Below are 26,104 nucleotides of genomic sequence, written 5' to 3' on the forward strand. Positions count from 1 at the left end.
TCAAAATGGCTAACATAGTCCACCTACAATCATAAAAATTCAGTGTTCTTTATTCTTTATTAAATCACTATTTCAGCTTTTGGTTTAAAGATTCATTTTGGTTTCAAAGTAAGTTTAATTTAGTATTCCAGTCTTGTATGTCACAGATTCTTGACCTGAGATGGGTGAGAATCACTCCAATTGCATATTAGTCACAAGCACAAAGCAAAACAAAATATCCAGAGGTGGATGTGTTTTCTTCAGGCAGCAGCAGCAGCAGCAGCAAAAACTTCCTCAGAAAGACAAGGTCAACTTTTATTGCACAAGAACCAAAATGATTTCCCTTCCCCTTTTCCTGAGCTGGAGACTTCCAAGTGCAAGTGTTCAGGTTCTCATACACTAGCTCCTCTGACCAGCAGGGAGTGCTCATCAGGAATGCCTCTGGAGCACCTTCTTCCAAGAAAAGTGAGAGGTATTCATTGGCCCCAGCAACCTAGTCATCAGTCACCATTCTCTAGCAGGTTCTGTAAGTTGTTTTGTATTTTTCTAATTTTACTATATTGTCTGCAAGTGCATGGCAGAGGATGTCTGCATTTAACTGTGATCTCAGGCCAGATGGTGTTATCTGTTCAGCACTGTGGGTCTCCATAATGAAGGTTAGTGACTCCAGCCACTCCTTCACCTTACTGATTCTGTAGCTCATGTAGAAGGTCAAGATGACTAGTGCACAGAAAACAATTGCATAGAATAGAAGAATATGGTGGACAGTTAGACATTTCTGAGGCTTGACTGACCATGTAGGGAGATTCTTGGCTTTTCCTTCAGACACTGTTCATATGGGCCTCTGCCCAAGATCGTTTCACTTCTGTCTTGTAGATACGGTGGACCCTCGAGTTACTTCTGGACTAATATACTAAGAGTGGTCCTAACGGGTTAGGATAAGAATTTTAGTTTTAAATTATGACCAAAGTTTTGAGTTACAACCCAAATACCAGCTACTTGTGCTTCCAGATGGTCTCAGATGCAGATTTAACCCTTAAAGAGTTCTGGAAGGAACACTACAACATCCTTTCCCATGTGGGGTTAACTGAGAATCCTGGCTCAGTGTCTCTCTAAGGACAGAGATCTGCCTGGAAGAAAGTGTGGCCTAAAGTTAGACAGAAGAGAGACTTTGGAGGCTGTGTGCTTGACCAACTTGAGCTACAACCAGCCCTCATAAACCAATTGAGTTCATAAGTCATGGGTCCATTGTATTCAGAACAGTCTGAGATGCGGTCACATGGAAATCTTGAGAGTTCTCAGATCTGGGAATGTGGGAGCCAGAGCTGCTGTAGCCTTTCATATCTTGCCTTCTCTGTCCAACTGTCCAAATCTGAAAACTCATCATTGAAATCCAGAGGCAGAGATGAAGGCAATCTGCCCCAAAAACAATTTTCAGTAGAAGATAGATTGGGACGATTCCCCACACTTGTAAGTGTCCACACACAGATTTCAGTAATTTCTTAGTTGAATGTCTGAAGAGTAGAGACAAATATGTACTTGTCAGTGACTGTCATTATAATCAGGGGATTTAGCACCAAAGGAGCAGTTTCGGTTCTATTAGGGTTACCAAGAAAGCTGGAATACAGATTTTAGTGTCTTTTACAAAGACCTTGAAATGAAAACAAATCCAGTTTTCTGATGCAAAGTGTTTTTCCCGGTACAGTATTTCTTTCTGTAGAGCACAGGTATAGTTTTGCCTCAGTGGTTCCTCAGATGGGAAATCCAGAAACAACTTGTGAAAGTGCGTGTTTGCTTTATACTGCCTCGAAGATGAAGACGTTTTTCTTTTGGTCCTAGGGTCATTTTTGCTTTCTGTTTTACAATCATTCTTGGCACCTGCTAAAGAGGTATCATCAAAACTGGATTTTGACTGCAGGCAAATGCTTCTCTTCTGCTCTCGGGACTCAGCCTCCATGGATGGTTTTGATGATCTGAAGACCTTCTTTGCCTCATTCACACCATTCTCAACCTCTGAGTGGGCAGAGCCAACTGTGCTCTCCCTCTCCCAAAGCACTTTGTGTCTTCCACATCCTGCTCTAGTTTAGTCACTGGGCCAAAACTGAAAGCAGGATTCAGACTCAAGCTGGCTGAACTCCCTGGCTCCCAGCTCCTTTGACTTGGCCTACCCCACCCTCCTGCTGTGCTGTATCGCAAACAACCAGGCCACCCAAGCCCCAAGGACCTCCTACCTGGACACTTCAGAGATGGGCTCTGATTTTTTTTCTTTTGATGTTACTGTTGTTTGTCTGTTTCCGGTACTCAGTGCTGAATCCAGGGCCTTGTGAATGACATTCCCATCCCTAACCCATCATTCATTCATTCAATCATTATTTATTTGTATGTTTGTTTGTTTATTTGACAAAATTTTGCTTAGTCACTAACTTCACCATACTGGGCTTTAACTCGCAATCCTTCTGTCTCAGTTTCCCAGCATGCTGACATTGCAGGAATGTCACCACACCCAGCCTAGATTAGGTTTACCCATCTCTGCTGTTCTCTGCTGCACTAGGTAGGTTGTTCTCATATACTTAAGAATAAAAATTCTTCTTCTTCCTTTTTTTTTGGTTTTCTTTTTGAAAGTTTATTTTAAAAAAGAAAACCTAGGTGGATACTAACTAGACCATTTTCTGGTGGTCTCACCCACTTGCAAGTAGAACTTTTATTATTTTACCCAAATTCTGTGTCACCATGTATTTCTTTCTGAGATTTCTGAAGCATTTTGTTCCCTGACTAGGAATCGGGAATGAAATAGCCCTTTTGAGGATCAGCCTGAACCCCACCAGAGGGAGAAGCTCTCTGTCTCCTCTAGAGAAAAGGCACACCCCTGGGACTTATTTCCTAGGCTCCCCAGCAGGACATGGAGAGCTGCTCACCAGTTGCAGATCACCTGAACCCAAGACGGAAGACCACAGAAGGAGGGCTGCTGCTGTTGGTGTCTCATCTGTCTCTTTCCTTTGCTGGGTGAGAAACTGCAGGAAACCCCCTAATTGTTAACTCATGGTTTGGCTTTGATTTTACTTTGTGAATTTGTATTTTGTAACTTTGGGCAAATGCAGCATGGGGTCCTGATCACCCCTTGTGCTTTGCCATTTGAGGAGGTAGCTTCTTTCATTTGTCTTGGTTACAGTTAGGGGGTCACTAGGAGGGAATGTGATAGCTTCTGAATAAATGTGTGAGTGAAAGAGTTCTGGATAGGAGAGTGAGTGGAACAAGGTGCAGAATAAGACAGAGGGAGGAGGAGCTTGCACTTAGAGTCCTCCCAGAGTCACAGAACTTGTGTGTGGTCTGTCTTTTGGTCCTGTGGTCGCAATTAACAAAGACACAATGGTGAGCTTACATGACATCCAACCTTAGCCTAAACAGACCTTAAAGTGGCCAAGAGGCCCACAGCCAGGCAGGTGAGTGAGTGATTCTCCCACCTTTGTTTGTCTTATGCTCTGCACAAGGTACCCATACACATACCAACACTCTGATCGGCCGATCATGGGGACAGAAACATCTCATCCTACTGTTTTGTAATGCATTCTTAAGAATTTTAAGAAAGGTTTTACTGGAAATTATGGTATTAAGCTAAAACGAAAAAACTTGGAACGTTTTGTGAGTTAGAATGGCCCACACTTTGCCCAGCTTGGCCAACTGAGAGATCCCTAGGTGAGGGTCTCATCTGGTCCATCTGGCTAATAGTCACTGCCCCTGGATGGGAACATCCAGATCAATTTCCCTACATTGATTTATGGCTCAAATTATTCCAGGGAATACCTCCTTGGATTCATATGTGCACCTTGGAAGGAAAAAGCAATATCTTGGTGGTCTGTCAGAAAGGGGATGATGCTGAAAAGAAACCGGTCCTTTCAGATCTGGACCAAGAGAATTTAGACTTTCCCCCTCCTTTTGAGTTGCTAAATTCACAGGTTCAAAGGAGGTGGGGACAAAAGCATGAGAACTACTTGGCTCTAGAGCACCAGAGGATGCATGCTGTAGTCAGACTCAGAGAGGATCAAATGGGGCTTACAGTCAAATTGAAAAAAAAATGAAAAGAAAAACTAAGTAATGGATTGAAAACAGCTAACAAAAGCTCTGAAAGGCATAAAACAAAGCCAGAAAAAGTAAGAAATTTTATGAGTTACAAACTTTAGCTAATTGATAAATGTATCTGTGTTGCAGTTTAAAAAGTTACAAATTTTAGCTAATTGATAAATGTATCTGTGTTTCAGTTTGAGTTGATGTTTAATTGGGGTGCTTAAAGTATTTCTTGTACATTGCAAATTCTTCAAATGTAATTATAGGGTTAACTTGCTCTTTTCTGTACTTTGTTGATAAAAAACTCAGGGTTACTACAATTCTATTGGCAGCCAACTAAATTTAAAGTATAACAATCTGAGAACAAAAATGGGACACTTTAAAATTTTTAACAGCTAAAGACAAATTTGTGATAAAAGGTCTGTAGTAAGTGAGATAAAAATTATTAAAAAGCTATAAGTAAAAGAGAAACAATTTTGATATAAAAAATTTGTATGTTTGCCTTGTTAGAAAGATAAAAAAAATACAAGACCAGAAGGCCTAGGTATGTCAAAAGATGTGTGAAAGTGATTTATCAAAAAATATGTATGTTTGTTGATTTCAAGTTTGTTACAAAAAGTTTAAATATGTTTACATTGGTTGTCATCAAAGGGTTCAATTCTAAATGTGTTACCATAATATGTGTACATTGGTCATCTTCAAAGGGTTTAAGAGCCAACAGGTTACAATATGACCTCCTCCTTTATGGTGAGTTAAAAAAATACTAGTGGGAAAAGGCACAAATATGTCAGACCAAGGTGCAGTATTTGATATTTGACTTAAAAAAAGGGACAAAGGAGGCTAGGTCCAGAGAGAAAGAAAGTCATTTATTCTCTCCCAAGAATCCTCCAAAATGCTTCAATTATTTGATTCCATCTTTGCTACCCATTGTTCTAATTGGGAGGACTATAAAGAACTTTGTAGAGCTTTGTTAATTTCTAAAGAAATGCAGAGAGTTTTAGGAGAAATTAAAAAGATCAATGCTCCTAGAATGCTGACAGGCACACAAAATCCAGATGCTTGACAGGAACAGCAATTTCCATTGAATGAGCAGCCCAATTGGAACCCCAACACCCCAGGAGGCCAGGTCAGTTAAAGCAATTATCAGATGGCCCTCCTGGCAGGGATATGAGCTGTGAGTAAAAGCCCTACAAATATGATTAAAGTGCTAGAAACACAACAGGAGCCTGATGAGAGCACTGAGAGATTTTATGAGAGGCTCTGCAAGGTCTACAGAATGTACACACCATTTGAACCTGCTGTTCCTGATAACCATCAGTTAATCAATACAACCTTTGTAACTCAGTCAGCTCCAGACATTAGAAGAAAGATTCAGAAGCAAGAAACTTGGGAAGACATGAATATAATGCAAGTGTTGCAATTAGCTGGGAAAGTGTGTTGAACAGAGAGTTAGTGTGAGAGAGAGCGAACAAGCAAGAAGGAAGATGAGTGAGATAAGAGAAAAGCCAGATACATAGCAGTTGCTATGGGAGCCAAGGAAGAGAGGGAGAAAGAAAGACAGGGAATGAAGTCAGAGGGAAAACAGAAGAAAGGTTTTAAACATGAGGACTTAGACTGTGACCAGTGTGCGTATGGCAGAGAGAAAGGGCATTATAAAAACAAGTGCCCCACAGCTCAAAGAAAACAGCAGAAATTAAAGGGAAAAAGGAAAACCATTTACTTTGGGATATAGGGGAAAAAAGGCTTTTAAGAAACTAAAATTGACTTTGGCAGCTGCCCCTGCCCTAGGCACACCAGATGTGAATTGACCTTTTACTCTATATGTGACTGAGAAAAAGCCATGTGGCCCTTGGAGTGTTGACCCAAGAAGTAGGCCCATGGAGTCAACCAGTGGCATACTTGTCTAAGAATTTAGATCCAGTAGCAAAAGGGTGGCCTCCTTGACTTCGGGCCTTGGTGGCCTCAGTGTTTTTAATCCAAGAAGCAGATAAGCTAACTCTAGGTCAGGAAGTCAGGAACTAACTGTACAGGTTCCACATGCAGTCTTGAAACTGTTGAACACAAGAGGGCATCGATGGCTCTCAAATAATCAGGTTACTTAGTACCAAGCCCCTTCTCTGTGAGAACCCCCACTTATGGTTTATTCCTGTAAAAGCTTTAAATCCTGCTACCTTCTTGCCCATGGAGACAGGCCCTCCTGATCATGAGTGCTTGAGTGTCACCAATGAGCTCTTTTCCAGATGCTCTAACCTACAAATGACATCCTTGTCTGATGCTGACTTTGTTCTGTTCACAGATGGGAGCAGCTTTGTGGAAGATGGGGTTCATCATGCTGGATATGGGGTAACCATGAAGGATGAGGTGATCCTAGCTGGGGCTCCTTCCTAGTCGGCACAGCATGGTGAGCTCTGGGGACTCGTACAGGCACTCTGATGGGCAAAGGGTAAAAAGGTAAATATATATACGGACTTTTGCTATGCATTTGCTACATTATACATCATTGGCATGATTTACCGAGAGTGAGGTCTTCTCACAGAAGAAGGGAAGCAAATTAAAAATAATAGGAAATTATACAGTTGCTAGAGGCAGTGTGGGAACCTAGCAAAGTTGCAGTAATACATCGTTCAGGACATCAAAAAGGCAAAGACTTCATAGCACAAGGTAACAATAAAGCTGAGACTGAAAGCTGAGAAAGACAATGCACTCAAAGCCCTGCTCTCACCACTCCAGAAGCTGGTGAGTCAATGCACAGCTGAAGAATGGAAGCACCAATAAGGACAACATGGATTATTGTGTTGTGCCAGATCACCACTGCTTTAAGTTTGTTTTTGAACTGGGGGTATTTAAGTCTAGTTATGAAAAGTTTGATGAACAATATGTGACTTTTAAAATGGTAAAATGGGAACCAGAAGTCTATCCATTTACAATATTCTTTGGTGCCTGCCCAAAAGAACATTATGGGGGACCTAGGATAGCTTCTGAGTGTGGGGGCTATTCTAATGAGAAATTATATTGCAAAGAAAAACACAAGTTTGGATCAACAGCTCCCTTATTGGATGAGCCACTGGTAATTGTTACAGTTTTAAACAAGGTCAATGTAATCCTATATCTACGTATATGCCAGCCCCATGGGATCCTACTTGGCTACAAGGAGAAATATATTTCATTAGGACAAGAAATTAGAAAAGATCTTGAGTAAATTCGAGACACACTTCAGGCTTTAGGAACCCAACTAGATTCGCTGGCCAATGTCATATTACAGATTAGGCATGCTCTCAATTTGCTAACAGCCCAGAATGGAGGGATTTGCTTATTTCTTGGTGAAGGGTGTTGTTATTACACTAATAAATCTAGTGTACTACAAGAATCACTAGACAAACTGAAAGATCAGATCAAGGCTCTTGATGAGGAATTTGGTATAGGAGAGCTATCCTATGGGATTAATTTTACTTGAGCAGGATAAAAAACTTGGGTAGGACCTCTTTTGAGTCCCTTTCTTATTATAATATTGATATTAATGTTTGGTCCTTCTGTCATCCAATGGATTTCAAAATTTATACAGCAGTGGATTGCTGTAGCTCAACACTACCAAATGCTAGTGTTAAGAAATGTAGATAAACTGGATAGAACTTATAATGGATAGAAGAATTATCCCAAAGTAAACAGAGGGAGGAATGATAGGAAAAAGTTTTAGATAACTTAGTAGATTGAATATTAAGGTAGTTGTAGAAGCAAAATATGTAATGTGCTCCTTTAAGATTTGCTTTTCCCATAACTCTTGTTGTTTAAGTTGACTGTAATCTGACTCTTTAACCAGTAACTTCATTAACCTAACAAAGTTGCAATGCCTGGGTGAATTTACCATGTATACGTGCCCATCTTGTGTCTGTGATTTGTAAATAGGAACTGGAATTGTATTTACACATCAAAGACCACTAGGGATGAGATAATGGCTAAAAAGGATATAAAAAGGGAAATGCTAAACAAAGGGGCATGGAAAACCAGACCAGTTTCTGGTGGTCCAGCCCACTTGCAAGTAGAATTTTTATTATTTCACCCCCCCAATAAATAAATAAATAAATAAATAAATAAATAAATAAAATTTTAAAAACCTTTTTACATTTTTACATTCACCCCTCAGAACATTTAGTTTTACCAATTAATGATGTTATATTTAAAGCCCACCCACTGTCTGAAATGGCTGCAGATTTATCTTGTTCTGGTATTAAAATGTTTTGATCTCTGAAAAAAATTGGTATAATAGTACCAAGATTTCTAAATCTCAGATGAGAAAGAAAATTTTTTAATAAGGAAAAAATTATTTAGTAAAAATTCAAGACTGAAAGGAAATGCTAAAAAAAAAAAATGGAAAAAGAGACGCCCCCACCCCCCGGCAACACTTAGGTTATACAATGCAATCAACCCCATCCCACTCCCTATTTCTCTTGGAAAAGCCACCCAGTTCTGAACACAGGGTCTCATATGCAAATATGTGTAGCTTGATTTTCAGATCAGCCTCTGAGATCATACACTTGTCCTAGTTAAAAGTTTAAAGTAAAAATTAGGTTAGGTAGTTAGACATCCTTAAATACTGGTATTCAAATGAATGGAAACACTTTGCCTTTGGTATGGGTACAGACATCTACCTGGAAATTGTACAACAGGACACTAGATTGGGGAGAATTGGACAAAGAGGGGAGGACACATAAACATCCCCATGTGGAGGTATAATAAGTATTGGGACAAATCCCGAGCAAACACTGGATAGAACACTTGAGGAAGATGTCTCTAAGAAACCACACACACAGGTTCTTGGTCAGAACTGTCTGGAACAGCCTTTTTCAAAGGGTCACTTGCAGGGCACAGCTGAATACATGTGCTGGTGTCTACTATAAGACAAAGACCTTGTAAAGTAAGAATGCCAGCCAGGCTGAAAACCAGCCCCTCTTATTTCAGAAATCTCAAGAGTCTGCTTCCATTTTTAGTTGTCCATCACAGAAGGAGCTCAACTTATCAGTGGAGGACTTCTGGCCTTGGTCACCACAGAGGTCTGTCAGAATGGTTCAACTACCACTTTTTCACCTCTGGGGTGACTAAATAAAAATTAAATCTGGTACTAGGACTATAACTTACTATACAGTGTCTTGAGTCTGCTCACATTTCCCCCTATTCTCGAGAGGTCATGATTAAGGGTTGTAAAGACACTGAGGAGAAAGCAGCAGTAGCGTCAAGACCATGTCTAAACATGACCTCAAATATCCTCAAACATTACAGAGAAGAGGACACAAAGGAGTCCTTACTATGGTCTTCAAATAAATAGTTACTTCACAAAGCACAAAGGTAAGACCAGAAAGGAAAGAAAAAAAGACAACTTGTTGTTGCTTCAAACCACAGCTTCCAGTGGCTATCAACACAATCCTTTACAATAAAAAGACACTTTAGCACACTACTGAGGAGGACAAGGAAGATGATCAGGTTGTTTTTATTTTCTCTTAATTTTTTAAAGACTTTTGATGGCAGATGCGTTCTGAATGTATCTAAATAAATTTCTATCACAGGGGACCTGATAAACATGTTATATGGTAGGACACACACCAGTGGTAATTCAAGCAAGAAAAGTTATCCCTCACAGAACAAACCAGTGGTGAGGCCTCTGCTTACTGTGGCCTTGGTTCACTGTAGTGAAGATCCTAACAATGAGGGAATGGAAGATAGAGAAGAAAGAGAACACTTGGGGAGCTTTTGATAAACAACATTTTTCCTGTTTTCTAAATAAGTCTTGAATACCGATTTTTAAAAAGGAGGAAAATGGATATAAATTAAAACAAAAATATATCTGTATAAGTCTTTACTCTGAGAACCATTTGGTATCCATAGAAGCCAGAACTGAGGAGGTGATTTATTTGTCATCACAGTCCCCTTGCTATGGGGTATGTAGATCAAGAGACAACATAAAGAGATTCCAAGTGACTGTGATCAAGGAACCAAGGGAATTACTTATAATGATTTCCTAAAATGTGTAAATTCTACTGACTGCCCAGAGAGATGCTAACAGATGCTCTAGCCCCAAATGCTTGAAACCACAAGATGGCAGCTAGAATATAAAAACCCCATCACCAGTGAACCAATCACTTCTCAATCAAGGGGCAGAAGGGAAGAAGCAGGGAGTGCAGGGAAGACTGTTTCATTAGGACTCATCAGGAAGAACACAGGTTTGGCCGCAGCCATAGCACAGCTTTCCTTGTCTCCAATGGAGCCAGGTCTCCTGAGAGGCTACAAGTGCCCAGGGCCTGATGACAAGGTTCCATGGTGAGGAATGGCCAATGTTTGATAATGATACCAGCACTGAGAGTGATCTCTGAATTATGCATCAAGCCTACAGATCACCGATTATTATACTATCAACCTTGCTGTCCTGCCTATGAGAGATAACCCAGATGATCACCCTGTGACATGTGCTACTTCTATCTACTTGGGAACTGGGGAGAGAAAGGAATTACAAATGAAAACTTAGTGTTCCAGCCTGAGCTAGAGTAAGTATGTTGGACTAAATCACCAGCATTAAATAACATTTAAAAATATGGTAACTTCAGCACATTATGAATATGAAATGTCCCTACCCCAGCTGCATTTGCTGCAGTGCACAGTCTCCTGTCGTTCGGCCTGGGGAATGGATGGCATGTGCCAGATGTTACACAAGGCATCTGTTTCCCCAAGAAGGCTTCGACCCAGGAGAATTAATCTCCTTCTGCTGGGACCTCTGCCCCAAGCTGCTGAGAAAACAGTGAATTGGGCTTGACAAGGAAAGCAGCTATGTGGTGATCCACTAATCAGATTCAAAACATGAAAATGCACCAAAAAGTGCATTCCTTCCTGCTTTTTTCACAGGAGAAAGACCAAAAGATAATTAACAAAAAGGCTTGTCCCTTCAAACTCAAAGGAGGTTTTTAAAATAAAGCCTAAGCAAAAAAACAAAGAAATAAAATAAATCAAACCCCCAATACTCCCGAAAGTAAGAGTCCATCATGACGGGGCCAGGGATTTAGCTCAGTGGTTCCGTCACCTGCACCATAAGCGCAAGGACCCAAGTTCCATCCCTGGTACCAAAAAACAAAAAACAAAACAAAACAAAACAAAAAAGAGTCCATCATGACAGATGTCTAGAAGAAGTTGAGGCAGGAAAGAAGGACACAAAGACGGAAGTGGCCAGCCACAAAAGTGCCTTGTGGAATCCACAACAGTGCTCTCCATTTCCAAGGCCAAATAGTTATTACCAGTAAGTTAAAAAAATTTCTAGTAAGAAGAAAACAAAACAAAAATAAAAACCACTCCAGAAAAAGGGTCAAGGGAAAAGGGACACTGTAGAAAGTCAAGCCACTGGCCCCCAGTGGATTACAAAGAGTCCATGCTGAAGCTGGCCCAGATAGATCTTCATCTTGGTGCTGTCACTTGCCTTCCTCACCCAGCTCTCATTGGATCCAACTGAGCTGATCATGCATCTCAGTTTCTGGTTGTCCTTTGACTCCAGATAGATGGCCTGGCTCTTGTGATACCATCTCTTGTCATAGTACAGCTTGCCATCTTCTATCTGAGCCTCCAATCTCTGGGCTGGAGACTCCACAGGTGTAGCAGGCAATTGTTCAGGAGAAGAAGGGGATGCTGGTCTCTTGGGTGACTTAAACTTATTTAATGTTCTCAGATCCTCCATGATCTGCTCATCAGTTAATAAATACTTTAGCTGAGCAGGAGCAGATTTTCTTCTCTTGTCTGGGACAGGGACAGGATCATTTGGTCACCTCAGCAACTTTCTAGTCATGATGGGTTTCACTTCCATAGACTCTCCCATCAGTTCCATGGTCGCTTTTCATTTTCAATTATTTTCTTCTTTTCTTCTAACTCAGCAATCAGGTTCTCTTTCAATTCAACCTTCATGTCTTCAAATTATTTCACTGCTGCTTTCTTTTCTTTAATGTAATTTCTTTCCACTTGTTCAGTTTCCAGCTGGAGGAAGAATTCTGCATTTTGGATCCTCTCCTTGTACTGCTGATCCAGCTTTTTCATTCTCTTCTGGGTTTTTTTGTTTGTTTGCTTGTTTTTTTGTTTTTTGGTACAGGGGATCAAATTCAGGAACTTGCGGCAGAACCACTGAGCTAAATCCCCTGCCCAAAGCATTTGCATTTTTTTTTTTTTTTTTTTTGTACTGGGGATTGAACTCAGGTCCTTGTGCTTCTGAGGCAGGCAGGTGAACCACTGAGCTAAATCCCTGGCCCTCATTCTCTTCTGATATTCCTGTAATGTTTCTTCATGCAGTTGTTGCAGCTGCCTCTTGAGAGAAGCCAGTTTGCCCTGATACATCTGTCCCTTCATTTCTACATGATCTTCATCATACTTTGCCAGGTCAGTTTCACTAGCATCCTCAGTGTCCTCCTCTGACCCATGGCCCCAACAGCTGCGCTCCTCGTCCTCAGTGCTCTCCAGCTCCTCATGTTGCCTCTGACCAAGGCTGACTCTGTCCAGGGGAACCACCGTGGCCACAAGAGCTGGGGAGAAGACCTCTGCCTAGCAGGGCCCAAGGGCTCCCTCAACTCCAGGAGCAGAGCCGCCTGTCTGTGCTGAGCTCTGCCCCCTGCAAGAATAAAAATTCTTAATGTCTGTTTATGATGTGCTGATTGTTCCATACAATAGGACTCTAGTAAAAGTTTTACAATTTTATTTTACTGTGAAATTTAGCACAGCCACACACATAAAAGTATATAAATTGTACATTTCAGCTAATTTTCATACAGTGAACAGCTTTAATCAGGAAACAAAATGGCTCAGTGTCATCTCCAGGGAACAGAGTCTAGGTGTAATAGGAAATAAGAAGTTGTATTTACAATTTGAACCCTAACATGTCTGTGGTTCCTTAGGGACTTAATATTGTGCTCTCTCTTTCCCTTTTATATAGAGAGTGTATATCCCCCACGGAAGAACCAAAAATAAACTCTGATTTTTCAGTCAACCAGACAGTAGAATAGGAGATCCTACATCACCTTTCCCCTATGAGCACAGCAATTCAATGATATTCATGGACAAATTTCAGTTATGAGAATTTCCAAAACTGGTTATGGTACTCCTGGAGCCTGGTCTACCATGAAATCAACCACATTGAATCATGTGGGAACATATGAGTTACCCTCTTGCCATGGTCCTTATTCCTGTCATAGCACCATAAAATTGGGACAGAAACTTCTCATAGGAAAAGATTGAGGTACATCATGCATCCAGTGCCCCATCTTTTTCATAGGTTATTCAGAAGATAAACATCTATCTCCTGTTCTCATCACACTGAGTGGGCACAGGACAGAGGCCACTCTGATCACCAGGTGCCACTTAGAAAAGATACAGCAATTTAGCCTGCCATTCAGCATATCCAAATCCCCTCAGCTCAGTGCAGAGACTGGAGTCAAAAATTTGAACAACACATCTCTACTTAAACTAGGGAAGAAGTACATTGCCCTTTCAATGCCCCAAAATTTTCTGAGCACTGCTAAGAAGACTGCATACATAGGCTGTCTCAAAGTACTAACAGGACACCGGACATAGTGTATTCCTACTTCTCACCCAGTGAGAATAAAATGGACTAGCGATCACCAATGCTTCTCCCAGAGATTCATCAAACATCAGCAAATAAAAATCCTAGTGAGACAGAGGTACTTTCTGAAAGCAGTCCTTCTTGCTTTTGGGCTCTGTTGTAGCTACAAAACTTTGTGTTGGAATTTTTCTGTCCGTGGATGTTAAATCATTGCTTCTGTGGAAATTTATGGTTCAGGTACCTTATGTTCCAACATTCTTTTGCTTACCTGTGTGATTTTAAGGTGTAAGTCAATCCACATGCCTTGGAATGTTCAATCCATTTTATAAATATGTATTTCTCTGTGTGTGAAAAAATGAACATATACAGGTATATATTTATATAAAAAAGGGACTTATGTGTAATAGAAACTTCATTCTATACTTACATATAGATAGGCTTAATAAATAGTACAAAAGAAGTAAGCTTCCTCATTGTTTTCAAACTCCTCAAAATGCAGACTCTTCAAACATAAAACAATGAATTGTACTAACACAATTATGAAATATTTCCAGAAACATAAGACAACAAATGACATCTTGTAACAGAGAAAGATGAAAAAGGCTAGTTAGGCATTGAATTTATGATGCATTAAATTAACATTATGCCTTTTGTAACTTAAATATTAGATTTCTGTATATCGTTTCCTTTGTCTTATTTAGGATTTTACCCCGATGTGTTACCTACGAGTTTAAAACTGCTAGACTCAGTAAATGGGGAAAGAAAAGGGAAACACACTCTGCAACATTATGTATAAGGAACCAAGATTATCAGATAATTACTACTTATATGAATTGAAAGTATATACCACATAGTCAACAGAACAATTATATTTGATAGTTTTAATTTTAATTAATTTTATTGGTACATTTTAGGTATAAAATGTAACGACATTAATCACTGGAAATTTGTACCTTTACATATTCACTCTTGGTTCTTATTTTTTTCCCCATTCCCCTGCCCTACCTTCAACCCCTCCAACCCTCCCTATCTACAAAGACTTTGTTTCCATTTTTTCTTTTTCTCATATTAATTCCATTCCCTTCCTTCTTTACCCCTACTCCTCCAACTTCCCCTTTGCCCCTTTTCCTCCTATTTCACATTATCTATTATACCTTTTAGTCCTTATTTACACTTTCAGTTTCTCACACTAGAAAAACTATTTGGTATTTACACATACGTGTCCTATTTATTTCACTTGAGAGTGTCACCTCAATGTGCATCCATTTAGCTATAATGTCTCTAATTTCTCATTCCTTATGGCTGAGTAGTACTCCATTTTATAGAAAATCCACATTTCCTTTATGCAGTCTCCAGTTGATGGGCAATTGGTCTGTTTCCAAGTGTTAGCTAATACAAACTGTGCCGCTGTAAACATGGGTGCACACATATTGCTGCGGTAGATAATTTTAATTCTTTGGGGAAGATACCCAGGAAGGGAATAGCTGGGTCAATTGAGACTTCCAATCCTAGTGATTTGAGGTATCTCCATACAGATTTCCTCACTGGTTTCACCAGTCTACACTCCCACCAGAAGTGGAGTAAGATTCCTTTTTCCCTACAGCCCCGCCAGCATTTGTTATTGGTTGATGTCATGATAGCAGCCATTCTTTCTGGAGTGAGGTGAAATCTCAGCGTTGTTTTCATTTGCATCTCTCAAATGACCAGTGATGTTGAACATTTTTTAATATGTTCATTTGCTATTTCTACTTCTTTGTCTGAGAAATGTCTGTTCATTTCAGATGCCCATTTTTGGATTGATTCTTTAAGTTTGAGAGGTCTGGTTTTTTAAGTTCTCTATAGATTCTAGATAGCAGACCGTTGTCCGAGGGACAGCTGGTGAAAATTTTTTCCCACATTGTTGGTTGTCTCTGCACACTGTTGGTGGTTCCTCTTCCTGTGCAGAAGCTTTTTAGTAAGAAGAGATACCATTTGTTGATTGTTTGTGCTAGTTCACGGGGAACTGAGGTTTTCTTCATAAAATCTTTTCCTACACCAATGTCTTTAAGAGTTCTACATAACCTCTCTTGCAGTCGGTTTAGTGTTTCTGTTTTGTATTTAGATCTTTAGTCCATTTTGATTTTAGTTTACTGCACGGGGAGAGATACAAGTCTAATTTTAATCTTTGGCAGGTTGAAACCCAATTTTACCAGCACAGTTCATTAAAGATGCTATCTTTCCTCCGTTAAGGGTGTTTGGCTCCTTTGTCGAAGATGAGGTGGCTGAGTGTGTCTGGAGTTGTTTCTGCATCTTCTAATCTGTTCCACTGGTCCTCAGGTCTGTTTCTTTGGCAGTACCATGCTGTTTTTATCCCAGTAGCTTTGTAGTATAGTTTCAAGTTGGGGGTTGTGATACCCTGTATCTTGTCTTTATTGGGGAGAATTGGTTTTGCTATTCTAGGTCTCTTGTTCCAAATATATTTTTGGACTGTTTTCTCAAGGTCTGTGAGGTATGCTGCTGGAATTTCAGTTGAGGCTGCATTGAACCTATATAGCAGTTTTGGAAGTACGGCCATTTTCACTATGTTTATTCTTCCTACCCAGGGGTAAGGGATGTCTTTCCATTTTCTGATATCTTCTTTAATCTCTTTTTTAAGAGTGCTGTAGTTTTCAGAGTAGAGGTCTTTGATTTCTTTGTTAGGTTGATTCCCAGGTATTTCAATTTTTTGGATGCTATTGTGAAAGGAATTGATTTATCCATTTCTCTATCAGTGAGTCTGTTTCTTGTGTACAGAAAAGCTATTGATTTTTCTATGTTGACCTTGTATCCAGCTACTTTACTGAATTTGGTTATTAAGTCTTGAAGACTTTTCATGGAGTTTTTATGGTCTTCTCTATAGAGTATCATGTCATCTGCAAATAATGACAATTTGACTTCCAAAATGGCTCTTCTGTGTCTGAATTGATTCTACTAGGCTTAACAGAATATGTTTCTAGTAATTCATGTGGTCACTGTGTTGGCAAGTTTAGGTTTAACAACTCCAATTTAGCTGAGTTCACATCCTCACACCCCTGTGTAATTTTTTCCTCTTAAATTTAATCCTTCATAGACTTCTGTTATTCTTCTGTATTTACACTGAATATGTTCATGAACTTCATATCAAAGAAGAATGTTATCTCCTACAGAGGGTGTAAGACTCAGCTACACTTTTATTGCTTTTTATTATTGCTGAGAGCTATGTGCTGACGTCACTGGCTTATGATCGCTATGTGGCCATCTGTAATCTGCTGTTGTATAACACTGTCATGTCCCCTAAAGTGTGTTCCAACCAAATGCTTGGCTCATACCTGATGGCATTTTCTGGTGCCATGGCCCACACAGGAAGCATGCTAAGACTGACCTTCTGTGACGCAAACGCCATCAACCACTATTTCTTCGACATTCTCCCTGTGATGCAGCTCTCCTGCACCAGCACCTATATCAAGGAATCAGAGGTTTTCATTGTAGTGGGGATCAATATCATTGTGCCCAGTCTCACCATGTTCATCCCTCATGGTTTCATTGTCTTCACTGTCTTTCACATCAGCTCCACAAAGGGCAGTTATCTTTCTATCTCTACAAGTGGTGATCAGAAAACCAAATTAATGTTTAAATCAAAAAATGTATTGCATCATCTAGCAGCTGTTGAATTGATACATCATGTACAGGTACAAGCACCCAAAGATAAATGTAAATGTATCGTATACCTAAAATGTACCAATAAAAGAATTTAAGAAAAAAATGTATTGCCGTAAAGGATATATGTTCCCTCAAAATACTCCGCTTTACTACAAACAATGTCATGTTGTCATTCTTGGAACTTTGTAAAGCAGTTATGGAAGCCCTCTTCATGAGTACATCTTCAATTTTTAATTAGTGTTTTTATTTCATGGCATACATATATTGCATATACTGTATTATTATGTTTGTGACTAAAGTTTCATAGTTTTTGGTACTGTTGTAAACGGTACTGCCTTATAAAATTTCAAATTTTTAATTGTTCATTGTTAATAAGAAGAAATAATATTGACCTTACAGTTTAAATGTCTCCCCCTAAACTCATGTAGAAATTTAATTGTCTTTGTAATAGTCTGAAGAGTTAGTACGCAGTTAATGTGGGAGTAGGTTCCTTATACAATGACATGTCTGGCCCCTCTCTGGCTCATTCTAGTCTCCTTACCACCTTCACTTTTCCTCTCAGCTTCTTTTTGCTTTTCTGCCATGTGATGCCAAGCATCATTTTATTATGCTGCAAGAAGTCCCTTACCAGATGCTGGTGTCTTGGTCTTGGATATCTAAGACTCCAGAACAGAAAGCTACTGAATTTGTTTCTTATAAGTCACCCATCTGTAGCATTCTGTTTTACCAGCAAGAAATGGACTGAGACAGATTTGATGTTCTGAGGCATTCTAAATTTATTTATAACTTGTAGTAGAATTGGTTTTTTAGAGTGTCTTGAATGTTACTGTGAGCAATCATTATCTGCTGAGAAAGTTATCTTGTTTCCTCCTTTACAATGTAACTGCCATTTCTTGTTTTCTTGCCATATTGCACTATCACCTCTAACCATGGAGTAGTTATAAGAACGGAAAACCATGTCCTGTTTTCTCACTATGAGGTAAAAGTTGCATTCTTCATGAGTTTGTCAAGTCTTCAAGTTCTTACTCTCTTTGAAATACCCTTGGAAAGAATTACTTCCCTTGGTGTTTAACACTGAAGAACTCATATGATTCTCAAAGTGACAGCAGGGAAAGTGAAAAAAAGGGCAAAACATTTATCAAAAGTTTCTTCCACCAACTTATAATTGATACTACTCTCTACATTCATGAATTCATACATCACTTCCATAAAAAGATGTAAGTAATATAATATGTAGTTTATAGATGAACACAGTAATTAAAATTTGATAAAAATTTGTGATGACTGTGATGCCAGAAGGTACACCAGAAAAGATGAGAACATAATCACAGATTGTCCCCAGTTTAAAATGGTTCAACTTACAGTGTTTCGATTGTACAAGAGCATGAAAGGAACAAAATCCATAGGAATGCTCGAATTTTGACCTTTTCTTTGGCTAATGACCTTTTCTTGTCTAGTTCTGAGAAACTGCATTTTGATTCTCAAATTTTGACCTTTTGTTTCATATGCTCTTGTGATGCTTTAAGTTAATGTAAGCATTCTGAGCACAGTTAAAATGGGCACAGCCAAGCTATGTTGTTTGGTAGCACAGCTGTATTAAATGCATTTCCATTTTAGTATATTTGCAGTGTGTGATGAATTAATCTGAACACAGCTTCTTCATACTGAAGGACATCTATACTCAAGTTGATATTTGACTATTTTCCTCATGCATTCCATCATTTTCACCCTTTTTCTTTTCTTCTTATATAATCATCACAACAATCCAGTGAAATGCATGTTACTTTAACCATCTCTATTTGATAAATGTGAATCTGTAGCACAGACATGTTAAGTTACTTGTCCAAGATATTATCATTTGGAAGCACGGGGAAGGATTCCAACATAGACCTTGTAACTAATTTCTCCATCTTGTGTATGACGAATTTAGAAATTTCTAACTACACTGCTGAAGTGTTATATTTAAGAGCTCAGCAGGATACTTGGGGAGACATTTCTACTAAGTGTTTAAAGGTCAAAAACTTCAGATCAAACAACAAGGAAGCATATATACAAACTCTACAGAAGATGATCATTAAAGATGTGGGAACAAACAACAAAGAACCCAAGGAATGCATTTCCTTTGAGAGATCACAGTGATGGGGAGATAGGAGTTTAATTTTGGCTCTACCATGGGAGATGTACAGTCCCCGAAGAGAAAGGAAAACCGGAGAAAATATTGAGTGTCTAGGGAATTCAATACACATTGTGGCTTAAGAAGTAAACACAATCCCTTCCTTTCTTTTTTTAAATCTAAACTCTCTTCTCTGTGCAGAAACTGAGGACTCTTCTTCCTTGTTTACAGACAAGTGCATTATGCAATTAAATGCACATTGAATATTCTGATGTCTCATGTAGTGACAATTATAATAAGAAGGGCTGTTTATTTTTCTCCAAAGCTGATGCTTCAGAGAAGTTACCGCTATCACTGTAAATTACGACCACTAATTCAGAAAGACTTCCTGCGAATATGAGAAATTAAGTCTATTTTATCCTCTTAGGATCAAAGGAATCAAAGCCAGAAACCCAAATTGTCCTTTCAGGACCAAGGGTAAAATACAACAAAGGAGCACCAAGTTTTCTCCCCTAAGAAGGGTAAGTTTTGACATCCATCTATATGAATATCTTCCAATAAAACCTTTACTGAGTTATCACTAACATGTATAACTATGTATATGCAATATACAAATTGATTGCTGACATACATACACATTGTAAAATGATCTGAACAATGAAAATTATTAACTTATGTGATATACACACAGATATATAATGAAAAGAATTTTTTTTTTTTTTTGGTACCAGGGATTGAACTCGGGTCCTTGCGCTTGTGAGGCAGGAGGCGGAACAACTGAGCTAAATCCCCGTCCCCAAAAAGAAATTTTAAAGATCTATTTTTTATCAAATCATGAGTATATGATACAGTATTAACTATTATTACCATGTTTTACATTAGATCTCGAATGTTTCATTGTTTATGTAATTGATCTTAATACCCTTTGGACAAAATCACCTGAGTTTCTCACTGGCTAATAACAATCAACATTCTACTCTCTGCCCATATGAATGCACTATTTTAGATTTTCACACACACGCAAGATCTGACATTATTTCTCTTTCTGTGTCTTGCTTTTCATAATTAGCATAAGGAACTCATGTTTTGAGGTGAAGTCCAGGAATCTGATATATGTCATTTTTCCCCATTTTCTGCTTTCCCACGACTCAAGTACAACTAGCAGAAGTACATCTTTGAAAGAGAAGTAGATGATGTTCTTAGGAATATTGGACACAGGGGTGCAGTATTTTAGTTAGTAAGCACCCTTTCCATGGACAGATCTCTCACTCTTCTAGACATAAGATTTTCTGCATCATGGGACTGTAATGGAACCACTCATTCTTAGGGTCTGGTTGTTTTGTTTAGATTAGAACAGTTTTTATGGTTCAAGCAAACAGAGTCTAATCTGCTTTAGAATTCAATATCAAGATGAAAGACCTCTGGCTCCAATTTTACTAGTGAATGGAGGATCCAAACAAAGGAGGAACTGATGAGATGAGAGAAAAAATTCTATGCTGTTCTAGCTTTGTTTTTCCTTTGTTTTTTCAAGGCAGCTATGTTTTCATATGGCACCACTGGGCTTGGCTCTACTCATGATGCTTTTCAGTGTGTTTAGCTTTGAAGACTTAAGTGAGGGGAAGACAGTGTCACTCAGTAGCAGGTAACATTAAAGGCAAGTGTCATGGACTCAGGCGGGTTAGGTCTGGACATTCACAGCTTATGCCTCACATTTGCAAGAGAAGATATTGTTGGAAGAGTGGGTGTGGTATGATGCAATCCTTCTTTCCTGTATCCACAGATTCTATAGAGAAGAATGGCTCCTGAAAATGGCTCTTTTGTGACTGAGTTTATTCTGATGGGGTTAACAGACCGGCCAGATCTCCAAATACCACTGTTCTTCCTATTTCTAGTAGTGTATGTGCTCACTGTGTTAGGAAATTTGGGCTTAATAACTCTAATTGCATTGAATTCTCATCTTCACACTCCCATGTACTTTTTTCTCTTTAACTTATCCTTCATTGACCTTAATTACCCTTCTGTATTTATACCCAAGATGCTCATGAACTTCATATCCAAGAAGAATGTTATCTCCTACAGAGGGTGTATGGCTCAGCTCTACTTTTATGGGTTTTTTGTCATTTCTGAATGCTATGTGCTGACGTCAATGGCCTGTGATCGCTATGTGGCCATCTGTAATCCACTGTTGTATAACACTGTCATGTCCCCTAAGGTGTGTTGCAGTCTTATGCTTGGTTCATACCTGATGGCATTTTCTACTGCCATGGCCCACACAGGATGCATGCTGAGACTGACTTTCTGTGATGCAAACACCATCAACCACTATTTCTGTGACATTCTCCCTGTGATGCAGCTCTCCTGCACCAGCACCTACGTCAATGAATTGGAGGTTTTCATTGTGGCGGGGATCAATGTCATTGTGCCCACTGTTACAATCTTTTTCTCATATATGTTCATCCTCTCTAGCATATTTAAAATAAGCTCCACTGAGGGCAGGTCTAAAGCTTTCAGCACCTGCAGTTCCCACATAATTGTTGTTTCCATCTTCTTTGGATCAGCTGCGTTTATGTATCTTAAGCCATCCTCTGCTTGGTCTATGGATGAGGGGAAAATCTCTTCTGTCTTTTATACCATTGTGGTTCCCATAATGAACCCTTTAGTCTATAGCTTGAGGAACAAAGATGTGAAACTTGCCCTGAGAAAATCTTTGAGCAAAAGATAGCTTTGATCAGGAACATTATCTCTCTGTGCTTGTGCTTGCAGCACAAATAAGTTCTGAGTTCACATAAAATATTTTTGGTCAAAACTTTCTTTCATAGTTGGGGGGGCAATATTTGAAACTTACCTTGTTTTCCAAATCTTTTTTTTTTTACAGTATGTTTTCTCTCTTTCCTTATAATTGTACAATATCTCCTTTCACCATTTTTTCTGTTATGTATGAATTAAGTGAAAAGGACTAAGAAAATGAGGTTGACACAGTAATCTAGGAAAAGTAGTAGACTTTAAATCAGAGTACTAACAGGTAGTGTTAGGCTTTCTTTTTTCCTTAAGCAGCTAAGGGAGTCTAAATTATTCATCTCTCTGAGTTTCACTAGCCCTTTCACTCAATGAATATACATTGATAATCTAGGAAGTATTAGTTACACTTCACAAGGTACAGTAAATATATCTTTCTAAAAAGTATAACGCATAGTGTTTATTGCTGCAATAGAGGTTCTATTTGATGGACTATGCAAAAAGATCTATATTTGTAAAATGGTAGCATATGAAAGAAACATATTCCTGCCCAATGTAAGCCAGAAAAACTAGAGTATAGAAAGGCAGCCTGTGGGACTCATGTTTCGATAACAACTGACAAATGAAAATTGTCTCATCCCCCAAAACACCATATCAGAATAGTGTCACTTTCTTTTATTGTGTACAGAATTATTCATTATTTATGAGGAAAAATCCATGTTGACAATGAAGGAGGGAAAGAAGGAAGGAGAGATGGAGAGGGAAGGAAGGAAGAAGGTAGGGAAGGAAGGGATAGAGGAAGAAGGAATTACACAGGACTATATAGGAATTTTTCTAAAGGTTCTTGAGTTAAGTTTTTGTTCACGTGCACAACCTGATGGTAGATTTTGTGGGGTCAGAATACATGGGAAATGACTGACACAAGTTGGCAACAGAATTTTTTTGAGAAGGAGAATTAGAATTCATTTTCAGGGTCTTTTAATTGAGAACACTGGGACCTGCGATAGAATGAAACCGACAAACCAGTTCCCAGAGAAACACGCTGTCAATTAAAGAGATCTCTGTTTGAAGAATGACCAATGAAAATTTAACAGCATTTAAATCTGACCTTGTATCTTGTTCTGCAGAGTCCTCTAATTATCCTCCACTCATCAGGGAGCTGTGGGAAAACTTATGAACCAGAATGGACATACATTAATATTGTTTTAGGAATAAAAATGACCATATTTGTGGAGAACCAGGAATCAAAAGGACAACAACTTCAAGAAATCAAACAGTGAATGTTAATTAAAATTAAAGTTAGAATGAAAGAATTTAAAAATTCAAATATTGGGAAAATGAAGGCTCTTCTCCCTTCTCTTTTATGGAAGGCCCAGGAAATATGAAAACTATAGGTTTCTCTGGATGGAACACAGGCTTAGGCCATTTGATTTTAAAGAACAGTTAACCTGGAGGGCAGGAGGATCTGGGAACAACTAAATCACTCCTGCTTTTATTGATTTTAATATACTGTTCCTATTTGGAATTTAAAGAATTAAAACCTGATATCTCTCCTTGGAGAGCAGTGAGAATTAGAAAACTACATTTGGTAAATTAAATAAATTATGATAATTTCTTTTCAAGAATAGGATGATGGATACTTTTTTCTTTCGGGAACCATAGTCAATGACTATTTGAAAATTCCTAATCTGATGCACCAAATGGCAATTTAAATAATTTCTGAGATAATTGTAATAATATACTATTTTAACTTTTAAAAAAACTTTCAATTTAGTGTTTACTGCAAAATTGAATGTCAATGGTCTGTTTTCTTGTATGTTTATATGTGTGGCTTTGCTAAATTTTTCATTTAAGCCTTGAAGTAACCACTCCTTCCCCATCTGATGGCTGCAACACCAGTGTGTTTGGTATTTCCCCACAAGTTTCAGCTGTCTATAATTGCTGAACTTGGTAAGGATTTGTTTAAATAGCTTTTACTGTTCCTTTTGATCAAATTATTTTCCCTCTTAAATAAAAGTATATTTAAATAGATAATATCTGTGTCTTTTGGTATCCTTTGAAGGCATTGCAGAGGTTATGTGTGCACATTATGTATTTCATTGGCACTTGAACTGACCAAGCCTATCTTAAACTGGATCACTGATCTTTCATTTGAAGAATCTCTAAATAAGGAAGTCTGTTTCTTTTTTAAAGTGTTAAACTTCCTTTAAAATTAACTCCCTCAATTTTATTTTTGTAAAATTAACTTCAAAACTTCAAATACTTTGTAAAAGGAATACAAGATACAAAGTCCTCAGAAAGTCCCTTATAAATAGAAATTCAGTTTGACCTAGATATTCCTCTTCTAGGCATCTTTCCCAAAGATGTAAAGAAATCATACTAGGCATACATGAACACCCTAGTTTATGGCAGTGCAACTCTTACTAGCTAAACCTTGGAAGTGGCTCATGTGTCCATCAAATGAATGGATAAAGAAAATGTGGTCTATATACATGGTGGAGTACTACTCAGCCATACAGAAGAGTAAATTTGAACAACTTGTAAAAGATGGATACACCTTGAGATCATACTATTAAGGGAAATAAATTATATACATGCTTTCTCTTATGTGCAAAACCCAAAGTATAAATTATTTAAAGGGCAAAATTAAAGATAGATAACAGGAAACAGGGACATAGATCTTTTGCAAATGGGAAGGAGCGTTAGAGGTAGAGGTAGAGGAGAGTGAGGAGAGGGAAAGGGGAAATAAAAAGATTTAAGATGTGTTATGTATGTTTACCAACTCCCCACAAATCACATAATCATTAGGTACTGCCAATATATATTAATGAAAACATACTGTGGACTTTATTGCTCAAAGCTGCTTCTCAGTGGAAGCTTATGTGAGGAGGTGGATCCACCCCGATGCCACTAGGAAGAGTCATAGGAGCGCTGCTTCAGGACCCTCTCACAGCTCAGCCCTTGGGTCTCTTCATATATGCCTTCCAATAAAACTGCACTCATAAAAAAGCAGATGGGATCCATTTAATAGAATTGTAGGGATGGCTCATCATGGTTTAAATTTGCATTTCCCTAATGAGGAATGATTTGAAGACCTTTTGCTTTTTAGACTTCATATTTTACACTAGTTTTAGATTCACAGTAAAATTGATGACAACATACACAAATTTCCCGTATAACCCCTGCCCCCACAGATACACAGACTACTCTGTTATGAACATTTGCTATCAGAGTAACCAACGTTTTACAACTGATGAACTCATATTGATGTACTACAAGCACCAAAACTCCATAGTGTGCACTGGTGTTCACTCTTGGTGTTTTCTATTCTATGAGTTTGAACAGATACATGACATGTGTAGACCATTAAAACATATAGATCATTTTATTGCACTCATAATACAAAATATTTTCATTTTCATCTTCCACTATTTGCCTATTCTTCATTCTGTTACTCTCTAACTCCTGGCTATTACTGATCTTTTCACTGAGTTTAGATTTTTACCTATACAGGAGCACCATGTAGTTGGAATCATACACATGTATGATTTTCAATTTGGCCTTTTCATTTCGCAAATGTAAATTTAATATTTCTCTATGTCTTTTCACCCGTTGGTAGCTCATTTCTTTTTACTGCTGAGTAATATTTCATTGAATAGGCCACTCATTTATTTATTTTTATTTTTTTCCCCATGAAGTTTATTGGTATATTTTTGCTATAAAATACAGTTGCATTCATCATTGGGATCTTGTACCATTACATGAGTATCTTGGTTCTTATTTTTTTCCCATTCCCTTGCCCTCCCATCACTCCTCCACCCTTCCCTATTTGTAAAGACTTTGTTTCCATTTTTTTTCTCTTCTCATATTTTTTCCTTTCCCTTATTTCCATTCCCCTACCCCTCCCAATTCCCCTGCTCTTTTAGACCTTTTCTTCCTGTTATACAATATCAGTTATACATTTTCAAAATTATAATATTAAG

The 26,104-nt window shown here is 38.5% G+C and overlaps 1 protein-coding gene and 3 pseudogenes across 1 annotated transcript; 2 read left to right on the plus strand and 2 right to left on the minus strand.

The window, feature by feature from the left end:
* Positions 1–479: 479 nt before the first annotated feature.
* Positions 480–3,506, minus strand: LOC101702227 (GRAM domain-containing protein 2B pseudogene; annotated as a pseudogene).
* Positions 3,507–11,410: 7,904 nt separating this feature from the next.
* Positions 11,411–12,231, minus strand: LOC101702573 (sin3 histone deacetylase corepressor complex component SDS3 pseudogene; annotated as a pseudogene).
* A 4,349-nt stretch (positions 12,232–16,580) lies between these two features.
* LOC101702931 (olfactory receptor 8B3-like) lies at positions 16,581–19,785 on the plus strand (annotated as a pseudogene).
* A 1,235-nt stretch (positions 19,786–21,020) lies between these two features.
* On the plus strand, positions 21,021–22,107 carry LOC147830701 (olfactory receptor 8B3-like). Its single transcript, XM_087212013.1, has one exon. It carries the CDS (start codon positions 21,181–21,183, stop codon positions 22,105–22,107), a length of 927 nt encoding a protein of 308 aa, XP_087068139.1. The 5' UTR covers positions 21,021–21,180.
* The last annotated feature ends 3,997 nt before the right edge of the window (positions 22,108–26,104 follow it).

Source organism: Heterocephalus glaber, unplaced genomic scaffold (genome assembly GCF_053883595.1).
Source record: "Heterocephalus glaber isolate CG9 unplaced genomic scaffold, H.glaber_assembly_v1.0 deba00000006, whole genome shotgun sequence".
NCBI lineage: Eukaryota > Metazoa > Chordata > Mammalia > Rodentia > Bathyergidae > Heterocephalus > Heterocephalus glaber.